Below are 14332 nucleotides of genomic sequence, written 5' to 3' on the forward strand. Positions count from 1 at the left end.
GGATGCTGGTGACCAGCCGTGTGTCCGTAGGGCAGAGCCAGGTGGCCTGGGTGTGGATGGAAGTCCAGGGCAGCATACGGTCCTGCCCTGTCCACCTGGCAGGGTGCGGGGGGCGGTGTCTCTGTGTCCTTCAAGCAGGCGCCTTTCCAGCCTAGACAGCCAGCTCCCTTACGTACCTCTTGGGGCCTGTAGAGGAAGTACGGTGCTTACTGTCAACCCTGAAAGCCTAGGTTTTGATGTGATCACGAAGACGTTTGGGTTGAAATGGTCACAAGATGTCCTTGACTCTTCCCTTCCGAGCTGCTTCCGGCTGCCGTTTCCATTCTCGCAAGCCTCCCAACCTGTGGGCCCTGGGCATGAGTCACTGAGCCAGACTGCCGCCCATCCCACTGGCCTGGATGGCTCGGGGCGGGAGCTGCTGGCACGACATCCAGAAAACAAACCACACCCCAGGAATGAGGATGCGCTGTAGCATTTCCGTGCTCTGGACCAGAGGCACCGGGGGCTCACGACGGGCCTGGGGCTCGTGCCCCTGCATCCAGTGCTGCTCTTGTCTCTCGTGTCCCATCGCTGGTGAGCTGGCCGGTGCTGGTCAGCAGGGGAGTACTTACCCGTGGCATTAAGAGGATGGTCAGTTTGACTAATCCCTCAAAGGTCAGCGAGGGTGTTGATGATGGCGCCTCTCTCTTCCCGGAGCACAAAATGCGACCTTGTTCTGCTTAATGCAGAACATTCTAGATTGATAAATTAAACTTGGGCTTCAGTTTTTATTTTATAGTTCGGAATTCTTTCATTAAGGAGATGAGAGGTAAAAATGTCATGGTTTTGCCAGCTGGCTACCAACAGACTCCTCGCACTCTGGAAAGGGATTAGCTTGAGTTTTCTTGGGGGACTGGCTTATTTATTATAGATCAGCAGATTACTAAAGCTCTGTGATTTTAAAGAGATCTAAACACAACTGGAACCCCTTCTCTCCACCTTGAGGCACACACTGATCTTTCTAGTACTGTCCCTTCATACGTTTGTAAATGACAACGTTAGGGACAGTATTAAAATCGTTGCAGGGTTCCCGGGACCTTGGACATAGCCGAAGGCGACACGCTAGTCACTGAGGGGCTCACGGGCACATCTGCATCACCATATTTTTCGGCATTTCCCGATGGCTGTTGGAGGATTTGGATTAGGGTTGGATGATTTTGCTGTTGCTGCTACGGTGATCTGGGTACTTTTTCAGGCGAGAGCGTCTGTGTCAGTCCATGCCAGAGGAATACTTTCAGACCAGTTACCTGTAGCTCGTCGGTTCTCAGCCGGGGTGATTTTGCTCTTCAGGAGACCTTTGACAATGTCTGGATGCATTTTTGGTTGTCACAGCTGGGAAGGGGATGCTACTGTCACCTAGTGGGTGGTAGGGATGTTGCTAGGGTAGCCCCCACCACAAAGGATGATCAAATGTCAGCAGTGCTGAGGTTGAGAAATCCTGCTTTAACGTCAGTGTTTATTGAGCAGCCTCCCTCCTGAAACGAAAGCACAGGCTCAGGTATGGGAAAGAATATTTGAAAATAAGTGACATACCAATCTGCAGGTCTGCATTTTAGGTTAATCTGTTTTTTGTTGTTTCTGTTTTTTGCCAGTTGTCTTGTGTACTTAAAAATATCTTGGTGGTTTATTAGAGTAGTTAAAAAAAAACCAATAAGCGTTACAACTATATGAACGTGACGATCTAAAAACTAGTAGCTTCTCAGGCTTCAAAAAGGCCTGTGACACAGAGAATAGCCCCTTGAGCCGTGTTTTGTTTGCCGTGGTCCCGCAGTGGGTTCGTTTAGATCTACCTGGTCAGTGGAAGAGAGAGCGTGTGAAGTCAGTCCATTTGCATTTCTCGAAACCCGAGAAACCTTAGTCTTCCGCTCCTGTAATCATCTTTTGTGTTTTTCCAAGTGAGAGACCCAAAACAAATCATCCTGCTCTTCCTAGAGTACTCAAAAGTTTTTGTTTGTCTGCCTTTCAAGGTGTAGCGCCAGATTACGTTCTAGAATTCCCATTTTGCTTTCTAAATCCTGTTCTTACAAGGAACCGTCTGTTGACAACGCATCATAAATTTTTCGTGGCTCCTCTGTGACATTTCTGGGGAAGTAAATGAAAGGTGTAAATTAAGAAAAGCAAGTGTTTGTGGTTCCCACTTTAACCTTCCGTTATGTTAAATGGCTTTGTTGAAGAGGGCTGTCACTGTTCTTGAAAACTTGGGAAAATCCACAGCAAGCTGTGCCATTAGTTGCCTTTGGGAGCACAGGATGTTTGACGTGAAAATTATATGGCCACATCTAATTGGGTGTATTTTCACCCCACCGGATATCGACTCAAGAAATGACTCTTCCCCCTCCCCTGCTTTTTGAGCTAAATTGTTTAACCTGAATTTCATGCTACTGAGAAAATCGCATTCCAGTAATCCAGGTGCCATTTTCAAATGTCTTTTGTTTAGTAGCATGTGTGTATGACGCAACCATATAAATTTCTAGACGTCGGGCAAGAGCTGGTTATCAATCCCTCCCTGATTTGGGGGATGATAAGGCCTATGACCCCACCCTTTCCCTCCCGAATTTACACTCCTCCCTGTGCCCTGTGGAAACCTAGCCAGCCAGTGGAAATAAAATAGAAGCTCTCTGGACCTCTGCTTCCTGTAAAATGGGAATAATAATTCTTATCCTGCCTGTTTCCCAGAGTTGTGCGTTTGTTTCAAACGAAGTGTGCTCAGAATTCAAATAAAAAGCAGTTAGAGATAAGATCATGGCAATTATGCCAATGGAAACATCAGAATTTTTTTTAAATTTTTTTAAACTTTTATTTATTATTTTTGAGACAGAGACAGAGCATGAATAGGGGAGGGTCAGAAAAAGAGGGAGACACAGAATCCGAAACAGGCTCCGGGCTCTGAGTGGTCAGCACAGAGCCCGACGCGGGGCTCGAACTCACGGACCGCGAGATCATGACCTGAGCTGAAGTCGGATGCTTAACCGACTGAGCCACCCACCCAGGCGCCCCCAGAATTTTTTTTTTTAAATTACAGTTCACTCGTTTAAAGTGTACAATTTGATGGTTTTGGGTGTATGTACAGTTTTCTGACCTTTGCCACAGTTTTAGGACATTTTCGTCCTCCCCAAAAGAAACTCTGTATTTTTATTTTGTTTTTTGTTTTTGTTTGATTTTATTTATTTTTGAGAGGGAGACAGAGGGTGAGCGAGGGAGGGGCAGAGAGAGAGGGAGACACAGAATCCGAAGCAGGCTCCAGGCCCTGAGCTGTCAGCACAGAGCTGGATGCGGGGCTGGAACTCATGAACCGCGAGATCATGACCTGAGCCGAAGTCAGACGCTCAACCCACTGAGCCCATCAGGTGCCCCAGAAACTCCATACCCATAAGATTGTACAGTATGTGGTCCTCTGTGATTGGCTTCTTTCACTTGGCATGTTTTCAAGATTCATCTACGTTGTGGCATCTATCAGTATTTCATTACTTTTTTATAGTCAAATAATATTCCATCCCGTGGATAGGTCACATTGTGTTGATCTACTCATCAGCTGATGGTAAACTTCAGAATTTTAAAAATAGAAGCTAGACCGTATTTGCTTTAATTTGCAAAATTATCCCCCCCCCCCCCCCACTTTTTTGGGGAAGTGCTCTTATGCTGAATACTGTTACAGGGCGCAGATTTCCAAGTCTGTGGGTGGTCTTCATATTTGAGCAAATACTAATAACCTCAACAGATTCTACCTGGAACCAAATGTTGGGTGAACATGACCGGACGGTCGTGGTCCCTCTGAAGCGCAAGGCTTTTCATCTGGTAAAGTAGTAACTATTGCTGGTGACTTTTTCTCTGGGTTGGCCAAGGATTAAGACATTATCTCCAGTGACTCAGGCACGCCCCTGATGGTACTATCTCCTTTGTCTTCATTTTCTCCTCTGGTGCTAATCGCGCAAATAGCATCCAAAAGATTATGATCAGGTGAGGTTATTTCCAGCCTGGGGAGTCTTTTTTTGCTCTGTCTGCGGTTTGCTTGTTTGTTCATGTTTTGGTTGTTGGTTTTACCTGTTGTAAATATTCAGAGACCCAGGTATGTTGACATGCTGGAGAGAGGAAAATACACTTTGTCCAGATTTGACACGCTGGCTGCCCGTCTGTGCTGTGGCTTGGTGTGGCGGAGGGCAGAGTCTCTGTGCTCAGGGTGCAAAACCCAGCCGGGGTCAGCTGCCTTGTAACCACTTCTGATCACCAGCCTGCACGACTGTTTTGGGCATTAATGTCCCTTACGTACTCTGAGGAGAAACTCTTCAAGGGAAATGTGATTTTTTTTCTTTTCTTTTCTTTATTTGCTGCGCAGGTTGGACCTAGGAAGATGAGTTTCGCTTTAAGAAGCAGGGCACCCTTAATGGTCTTTGAGAGAACCCTGAAAATTAGGTGTTTTTTCAGAGCCATCTAAATGACGCTCTGTGGTTGTTATTCTGGGCTCTATACGTTAGCAGGTGGGTCCGTCCATTTAGTGCTGGGAAGAAACAGGAATAAGATGGTTTGACTCCTCTAGTCCACGTGTGTACTGTCTCTGTTGCCTTACACACACACACACACACACACACACACACACACACACACAAATACACATATTTAGAATTTTTTCCTCTTTCAAGTTTCTCTCTCTCTCTCTCTCTCTTTTTGAGAGAGAGAGAGGGAGGGAGGAGTAGAGAGAGGGAGACAGAAGATCTGAAGGCGACTGTGCTGACAGCAAAGAGCCCGATGCAGGGCTTGAACTCATGAACTGCGAGATTATGACCTGAGCTGAAGTCGGACGCTTAACTGAACCAACCAGGCGCCCCTCTCGAGGTTCTCTTTAACCTGACTTGTACTAACACAAGCAGCTGACCAGGCAAGGTCCACTTTGAGAAAAACAATTCTGCCTTCTGCCGCATCACCACCGCCCTTAGACCCACTGTGGTTGCCCCAGGCTTGTGCCCGATGACAACAGTGGTGGCCTCTTAAGTTATCTTACAATAGCGTGATTCTTTCTGGGGATGACAGAAAGGGGCCGGTGTCATTTTGGAACCAGGGATGCTAGCGAATGGAGCTGGCCAGCCTTTCCCCAAATTGTCGAGTACCTTTCCCCATTCTGAATGAGATGGCATGTGGATCCGTCCTGCCTGCAGGAATCTGTTGCTTGTGAATATTTATATCCTTCCATCCTTCCAATGTGATCCCTCCTCTCATAATATTTGGGGAGAATTTTTTTTTTACCAAACTATGTCAATTTAACAAATTTTTGTGCAATTAGTACAGTGCATTTCAACCGAAATGGTTTGCTTTCATAAATACTGAGAAGGTTTAAATAACGTTTTCTCATCAATCCGCCCTCGTTTACAGTTACTCAGTTACTGCACCAAGAAGACCCTCCAGAGCTTGATGTTGTCAGGAAACATATTAGCAGAAAATAGTATGGTATCTAATGCTAATAATTGGTTAGTGGAAATGAGAAAAGAAGAAATGTAGTTGGGGCTCCTGTGGCTAACAAGAGGTGAATTATGAAACATTTCCAGGGGAGATTCCAGGGCTGTTCCAGAAACCTGTTATTTGCATTTTAAAACATTTGGGCTCCACTGAGAGGGGAGGGGGGTGCTGTTTACCAACACTGCTTTCTTTCGCAGAGTGAAGCGCTCCAAATTGCCTGAGTGGGAGCTAGATCCCCAGGCACACCCAGCCCCTGTAGGAGCTCTGCTGGTTTTTAAGGAGAGGATTGGCTGGTAGACGCTGCCAAGTGCTAGCCAGCGCCCCGCCCCCTGCCTCCTGGAGTTTGCGCAGTGCTGCTCTTGGCGCAAGGTGGCCCGATAGGGACCCGCATGCCTGCCCAAACGCTAGTCTGGGACAAGGAACCTCCCTTTAGCAGGAATCTCATCAAAGGCACATCATTGGATACCCTCTATTAGCTGGATTCACACAGCTTTCTGCAGCCTGTGGTTCTTGGACGCCAGCTTCTGCCTCCAGCTCTTCCCTCGTAGTCGTTGCTGGGCGAGGTGCACGGGCTGATAGTTTACGCCTGCCCTTGTGGATCAGCTCCCGTTCTCTCGAAGTTAGTTGCTGAGCATGGTTTTTCTTGAGCTCATCGGCATTTTGTCTGTCTGGAGAGATTACACGTTTAGGGGCAGGGACTCTCAGATCCATACGCGGATCACGGCTACGCAGCCTGGTTGCAGGGAGAAGCTTCCCTTGCCATGTGCTGAGGTCAGCGCGGAACCTCGTCACTGCCTGAGGAGGCAGATGGGAGGGATGTACTGGCACTCCACTTGTGTCTGGCTTTCCAAGGAATTAGGATGGCCTCAGAAAAGACTTCACGGAGTGTTCCAGCGACATCCGTTAGAACTTCATTCATTTTTTTGCGTGCCTTGGCTAATTTACCAATATTAAGGTTAGCCATTTGGAGTTATTACCTTACGTCCCAGTAGAGCCTTGACCTTTACTTAAAAAAAGCTCATTTAGGGGGCGTGTGGGTGGCTCCGTCAATTAAGTGTCCTGACTTCGGCTCAGGTCATGATCTCGTGGTCCATGGGTTCGAGCCCCATGTTGGGCTCTGTGCTGACAGCTCAGGGCCTGGAGCCTGCTTTGGATTCTGTGTGTGTGTGTCTCTCTCTCTTTACCCCTCCCCCGCTCACATTCTGTCTCTCAAAAATGAATAAATGTTTAAAAAAGATTGAAAAAAAAGCTCATTTAGTGTTCATACCAGCTGAAAAGTAAAAGTATCTCTTGTTCAGAATTACCCAAGTAAGTTATTTTTACTTTATCCTAAACTCTTTAATAAACTTTTATTTTTAGTTTTTTTAAGGTTTATTTATTTTTGAGAGAAAAAGAGACAGAGAGCAAGTGGGGGAGGGGCAGAGAGAGAGGAGAAGAGAGGGACACAGAATTCGAAGCAGTTTAATAAACTGTTTTATATGCACTTTCCCTTTGTTGTTTATGATACTGTAATGAAAACTATATATGTTTTATTTCCAGCTTCTCAACATTTGTTATTTTGAAGTATTTTTTTTTTCTCCCAGGAAACAAAGCAGGTTGGCAACGTTTTCTTTTAACCAATAAGCATCTTTTGAAATGACGCTTCAAACCCCGTTCATGATACCGTATCCCTAAAATATTTTTCTGGGCCATGTGAAGCTTTTATCTCGTAAAAGAAAGCTTTCCTGCCCACGTGTCGCCTTTTCTCCTTGGATATAACTTTCTTCGGCAAGTCTCCCCTTGTTATATAAGGGCCATGTCCAGAAATTGAGGCGCATTGGATTTGTACTGAGAGCCATTTGAGCACCTCGTGAGTTCCCCTCCTCTGTGTTCTGCTAGCCCTGCAGAATTGGAGCTTTTGTGGGTGGTGGGCAGGGCCCTTAGAGGGCACCCTCAAGTGACGTGACAAACCGGCCCTCAGAAATGCGGGGCGCACAGCGAGGTAGGTGGCAGCGACTCCGAGGCCCTGCATCTGTTTCTGTGCTGAGGTTGACAAGAGGTGACCTGTGCTGTGTACAAGGGCGAGTGTAGGGATGCACTTGACACGGGTTTCTTCTGGGTCCATCCTGTTTTGCCTTCCATTTGGATCCTGGTCTTTCTCACTACGATGTGGTCCCTGAGGGCCAAGGCTGACTTCATTCATTCTATCCCTTGAATGTAGGGACGGTGATCATGTTTTGCCCCATGCCACCCCCGAGCAGGATGGCTCAGGGTCACGACGATGGCACGGGAAGAAGGAGTCTCAGTACGTGAGCTGTCCACTAGCCATTCCCGGCCATGGGCCATTGGCTTCCGTATTCAATGACATCCGCCTACGTGTGCGTGCACACAAGTATACACACGTGTGCCCACACATATGCACCTGTAGACTCTCACACTTCGTCACTCACACACACTCCCAGTTTTGGAACATGATCGTGAACATCAGACGTTACTTTCCACCTGCCACGTCAGCGACAGTGTCGTGGTTTGGGTTTACCATTTAATGACAAAAACGGTGGCTTGTTTGTAGCTCTGATTACAGTTTTCTTTGCGTCTGTGTTAAGTTGGTTGACAACGTATTTCAAATGTAATTAGTCCCCACCAGAGTTACCTCACCTTCAGGAGGTGAGAATTATTGATGGAGGTTAAAGCTAGAACAGCGTGACCCGTGCAGACCTGAACTCTCTTTCCAAGGTCACAAATGTGTATGTGGGCTTTACTTACCGGGTCGGACGGTTGGATAGGTGGCTGCTGTGGCTTATTTGCTTTCTGGCGTCCTTGTTTGTATGCATGGGTATATATGTGAATACGTGTTAAAGAGATGTGAGGATTTTCCCCTCTTAGCAATTAAAAAAAAAAAAATTGTCGTTTTGGTAGTTTGCTTCTTTAACGGAATGGCTCTTGCCAGTGCTTTTCTCGCAAATGGATTTCTTACTCCTCCAAAGATGCTGCACTTTCAAAATACGATTCTTCCCTGTTCTCTATAGAGCCCTGAACGCCTAGTTTTTAAAGTCTCGGTTTTGCTTTGTTCTTCTCTGTATAGTCCTGGGTAGGTCCTTTTATGTCTAGACGTAGCGATTTAAAATAAAATCGTGAAAGAAATTGATTACATGATTTCTAAGACCCATTTCATTGGGTCTTAGAAATTCACAATTCTGGTTTCTTCTAGAGACCCACAAATAATCCTTTCCCTCTTGCTTGGGGGGAGAAAACACATAAAAAAATACAACCCAAATATATTAGGGTGATACAGAACTGATAGGATGTGCGTGTGTGTGTGTGTGTGCGCGTGTGTATATATAAGGAGATTTATTGTAAGGCTGACACGATTATGAAGACAGGCAAGTCCCAAGATCTGCAGTAGGCAAGCTGGAGACATGGGGGAGCTTGTGATGTAGTGTAGTCTGCTTTTGAAGGCCCGGGAACCAAGAGAGCTGATGGTGTAGTTCATGTCCAAAGGCTGACAGGCTTGAGACCCTGGAAGAGCCAAGGTTGCAGTTTGAGTCTGAAGGCATAGAAAACCTATGCTCCACTTGAAGGCAGCCAGGCTAAAAGGAGGAGTTCCTCCTTCTTTGGGGGGGAGAATCAGCCTTTTGTTATTCGGGCCTTCAACTGATTAGATGAGGCCCATCCCCATTATTACGGAGGGCATCGGTTTTATTTAGTCTGTCAGTTTTCATGTTGAACTTGTCCCAAACCCCAGAAACACTCACAATAACGTTTGACCAAATATCTGGGCACCCCATGGCATAGTCAGGTCAATACATAAAATTAACCATCACATCAAACTTCTCTGAGACAGAATTTAAAACTTCTGGTTTTTTCTTTCTAAGAGGTGGGCTCACAATTCTCCCAACAGCCAGTAGCAGCTGTTCACCATATTGGATCTGAATAACATTATTTCATGCGAAATCTTTATCTCTGGAGGCTTTCATATTTTTTCGGGTTTTTGTTTTTTAAATGCTTTCAACTCCTCCTTTCCTTTTTATTTTTCCTGGCAAAGCAAATCGTACTTTCTAGCTCATTGGGTTCCATTCTGCTGCATTAATATTTAAATATTGCCCAACCACTTGTGGAAGGAGCTATAAGCTCACAAAGAGACAAAATAGTAGAAGACACAAACGTCACCACAACTTTTTTGGTGACACATCTTGAGTCTTGATCCGCGTGGCCGTGGCCCAGAACTGGTCAGCACCCCATGTCATCAGGTGCTGAGTCACCAGTGAAATTGAAACCCGCCATCCGCTCCGTCTGCCTTCTCTCTTAACATGCCACAGCTTCGTACCTTCACCTTCTCCAGACGAAATGTGTCTTTCGAAATCGTCTGTCACAAATAGGCGGTGCCTCCGGAGAAAGCTGGGAGGCCGATCTGGTGCTGTTAAGTGTTCGTGGCTCCTGCTTGCTGGAGACCACATCTTAGGGCAGCGTAGCCAGTGACATCGGAGGCACCAGAGGAGCAGGGGGGCCGAGTGTCCGTTCCTGTAGGTGTTGTGGTTCAGGGCCCCTCTCTCCATCCCAGGCCACAAGCCATATTCATTCTTATTTTAAAAAGGGGCCAGGTGCCTGTTCCAAAATACTGCCTTATAATAGTCTCCTCATCATGCCAGGACCATGAAACTCACGGGCGTTTTCATTTACTTTTTCTGAAGTGTCTCCATTTCTTTCCACATTACCCCTTGATCCGTGGATGGGTAATTATTGAGGTTAATCTGATTAAGGTGACCTAGACTACTCCAGTCAAGATGCCTCTCTCTCTCTCCAAACCCAATCCAAACTGACGTGAGCAAAATAAGTGTATTGACCCCAAACTCCTAACAAAGAAGTACACGGGTGGCATGCATCAGGCATGGCTGGATCCAGGGGCCCCCATTTACCAGGACACCATTTCTCTCCTTGGCTCTGGGTTGATGTCACCTAATGAAGACAGGTTGAAGTCCAGAGAGATCTTATCGTCTGAACCAGTGGTTGTGGACGGGGATGTGATGTGTTGAGTGCAGTTGGACTGAGGGGTCCACATGGCTTGAGAGTTGGGGTTGTACCTCCTAAGTAATTCAAGGTACTGGTACCAGAAAAAGCACGAATGGATGCGGAGCATAAAACTCAGTGGATGCCTGCTTTCTAATCTTCAGGATCCGTTGATGAGTTATATATTTATTAAGGGGAGATTCGGCTACAGCTCCTTCTCAGCACAAAATGATTTTGTAGTTGTATATACATTTGAATTTGTTTAGAAGCCATTTTTTTTATCCTCCAAAATTTGAAGTGGCTTAGAAGACTTTACGTTATACCAAAAGATTGGAAATGAACATTTAAAGAAATGAGAAAAAAAGAAAAGCAGGGTACGCCCAGAAGACAAGAAGGGAATAAGGATAATTTTACACATTTCGAAGCTAGGAGCGCCTACAGAATTGGTTGAAATGACCTGCAGATTTGGCTCTGAGGTTCCCAGGAATGGCAGATCTGGGTTTTAGATGGAGGGGTGTGTGTGTGTGTGTGTGTAAGTAACATATCCGCATAAGCCACAGGCCCCTGTGGGAGTATAGACCCGAGGAAAGGCCATGGGAAGACAATAAAGATGCCGTGGTCTATGGTAACCTTAGATACATTTCTTTCCCAAACTCCTCTGGGACACTTGCCCTTGGGGGCCTTGCCTCTTTGCTCTCAGCACCTTGTTAGAAAACAGAGTGAGCAGACAGGGATTTCAACCCTCATATTGCTGGGTTCCTTCCAGGAACAGTTGGAGGGTTAAACCATGTCACCTCTGATGGGAGACAGTAAGGTGAGTCACCGCTGTGACAAGGCAGAATGAGATTACCTTAGTTGTAAAGCTGGGCCGATCTTGAAAATGGACTCCTGCTTGTCTAATGACTCACATTCCTGTTTACAAATGAGCGCTGTGCGGGGAAGTGCAGAGTGGGGCGTTCTGTTTCCCAGACGGAGACCAGAGACCTCCAGGCATGGGCAACCAGGGCTACCTCTGGGAGCTTGGGCTGCCCTTTCTGGGGGGCAGACCTCGGGGCTTCCGGCAATGGTGGCTTTCCAAGACCAGACACAGGGACAGCTGCAGCCAGCTAAGACCCTGGAGTATCACCAGCTTGCAGGCCATGTGACCCCTTCCCATTTGGGCAGTTCATGTGGCCTTTGGATGGTTTTAATCCTCCTGGACACCCTCCCCCCCCCCCCCCCCACCCTGCTGCCACTATGGGAGGACCAGGTAATATGGTAGCCATGTAAATTGTTCTGGAAACACAGTTGCTGTTTATAGAATTCGTCCTTTATTTCCATCGATTTGCTGTCTCCCAGAGTCTTTAGCATCCATTATGCTCATTCTGCTGCTATTTGATGAAATCAGAACATAAGATATTGGGTTTTGTGCTCAGTTCAGTCTCATGCTCTTAGTCCTGAATTCTGTTATTCAGGATTAAGAAGGGTGAAGAATTTATTTATGGCACTTTTTGTTTCTTCATATAAACCCTTTTAAAGACTGGAGTAGAGAAGTCATCACATGCATACAAAGGGCATAGACATTTTCTTTTTTAAAAGGCAATCAGAATGATATTTCTCTGTTGTGAAATAGCCCTTCTTGGACCCCAGGTCTCTTTATGCCCCCTAAAATCTCTACCCCATTTATAGAGTACCAGGGAATGTCTGGACAGGCAAACGAGTCCACACAGCAGCACCGTGAGTCGACCGAGACCTGGTCCCTATTCTCCTTCCGCCAGTTACTAGCTGTGTGACCTTGGGCATGCTCCTTAACGTCTCTGAGTCAGTTTCCTCCTCTGTAAAATGGGCATGACAATACCTACCTCACAGGGTGGTTGTGAGGAGTTGAGGAACAGCGTGCACATTCCTGTCTAAAGCCCCTGACAGGGTCGGCAGTCAAGGAAGCAGCTGTCACTATAGGCTCCAGCCGGGCTGAAATTGAGTACAGCACCTGCTTCTTGAGCACGCGTACCTGTGTGCTGCCAGATCTTTTCGAGGGGTCCAGAGATGTAAACGTAGTTGCCTCTCCAAAATCGTAGTCCGGCAGAGGAGAAGGTGACTAGACAGATCCCCAGATAGCCCTAGGTTAGTATTGGGTGGAGCCGTATGTGATTGCATTTTTGTAGGGTAGAACTATCAGCCGTATCACTTGGTTAAATTAATAGAAGATTCAGTAAGGTAAGTTGACAGAGAGAGAGAGAGAGAGAGAAAATTGCTGGCCAGCTGGCTCAGAGCAAGGAGCAGCCGTGTCCACTGGGGGAAGGATGGGCAGAGGTGGGGACAGCGGGAAGGGATGTAACAGAAAGGTTGCATGAAGGAGGCTGTATTTAAGATGTTGCTACAGGGGGCCCCAAGCTGGAAGGCAGGGAGGTGGAAGAGTCCTGGGGTCGCATCGGGAACCATGCTCGGAGTTTGTAGAGAAGCGTGGGTTAGGGAAGAAAGTCAGGCTGGGGGCCATGAATGCCTTGGTGACCGCGTCCCCCTCCCTCCCAAGCCTCACTCTGTTCCCCTTTCTTCCTGGCAGCAGTGCCCCCTCCCTTGCTGCACTCAGGGACATGACTGTCAGCACCTCTACCCCCCCTCAGACTTCACTGTCAGCACTCAAGTCTTCAGGGACATGAAAAGGAGCCACTCCCTACAAAAGGTTGGGGAGCCCTGGTGTTTGGAGGTAGGTCTCGGAGCAGAATGACGGTATGAGATGAGCTAGCTCTGAAATGCAACCGCCCGTCCAAAGTTCACCCCGCGTTAGGGCAGGCTGCACCCACCGTGACCCCTACATTCCCTCCGGGTTGCCATCATCGGGTGCCGTGATGTCTGGGTGTTCTGATCACCGATAGGTTTATCATAGCCATAAGAATGCTAGTTTGCGAGGAGAGGGTGGAGGGTGGCGCACCCGTGAACCCAAGGTGCCTGGCTCCCCGTAAAGGCTGCATGGTCCAGGGTCATGTGGAGCTTCCGTGAGAATGATGTTACCCCATTAGACTTGACCCCCAGGAAATAATTTCCTGGGACGTTTCACAGCTCCCAGGGGAAGACAAGTTATTCCCTCGACTTTGCCTTTGTTATTAGTTATTTAGAACTTAAGGATTTTCTTGTAGAATTCAGGGCACTGAGAAATGCTCAGTCCTCTGCAGTGAGTGATACCTTCCCGAGGCAGCTGTGAATGGCTTTCCTCGCAGCCGCGCTTGTCCAAGGACAGGAAGCATTGTTAATTTCTTTTAAATAATTCAATACTATGTCAATACCCCATATTGCTCCGTGCTTGGGAGTGACAGTTCCCTTCAAATTAGTAGTCTCAAAGCATAAAGACCATGTAGAACATGCTTTCGTTCTCAGAAAAGCAGGAGTCAATGCAGATAAAAAAATTTTAAGTAACTCTTGAGACCTGAATGGCAAATGATTTTGTATTAATGCTAGGTTTTGTTTTGTTTTGTTTTGTTTTTTAAGAAAAGCGAATATTTAAGAGCCAATTAGTGAAACGTCTTTTAAAAAACAGTTACAGCGCACCTACTATGTGCTGGGGGCTGTGCTGGGCGCTGGGACTCCGGGAACAGGGAACAGGCCTAGGCATAGAGTAATATGTAACACGGGTACACACGTCTTGCCTTCAGCAAGAGACAAGGTGAACTCGTTCATCCTTACCGGCTTGTTTTCATGTAAGAAGTAGTAGGCAGCCCTTTAAGAGAACTGAAAACACGTGGAGAAACATAGAGAAGAAAATGTGCACACCCACCGTCTTTTTTACCCATTTATAATCCCTTAATATTTGGCTGTGTTTCTTCCCCGGCATCCCTGTGTCGAAACTTTAAAAGTGTTCCACAGGATCGGAATCATACTTTGT

The 14332-nt window shown here is 46.8% G+C and overlaps 1 protein-coding gene across 29 annotated transcripts in view; it reads left to right on the forward strand.

Moving 5' to 3' along the window:
* TCF7L2 (transcription factor 7 like 2) overlaps nucleotides 1-14332 on the forward strand; it is a 212719-nt gene that overhangs the window by 112169 nt on the left and 86218 nt on the right. For 11 of the 29 annotated variants that reach the window (XM_042908725.1, XM_042908726.1, XM_042908706.1 and 8 more), the window contains one exon: nucleotides 13016-13159. The exons of 16 other annotated variants lie outside the window; for them this stretch is intronic. In XM_042908725.1, coding sequence (XP_042764659.1) covers nucleotides 13016-13159 — 144 coding nt within the window. The remainder of the gene's footprint in view (nucleotides 1-13015; nucleotides 13160-14332) is intronic. 2 more of the 29 variants (XM_042908707.1, XM_042908729.1) reach the window with 1 other exon arrangement.

This window comes from Panthera leo, chromosome D2 (genome assembly GCF_018350215.1).
Source record: "Panthera leo isolate Ple1 chromosome D2, P.leo_Ple1_pat1.1, whole genome shotgun sequence".
Taxonomy (NCBI): domain Eukaryota; kingdom Metazoa; phylum Chordata; class Mammalia; order Carnivora; family Felidae; genus Panthera; species Panthera leo.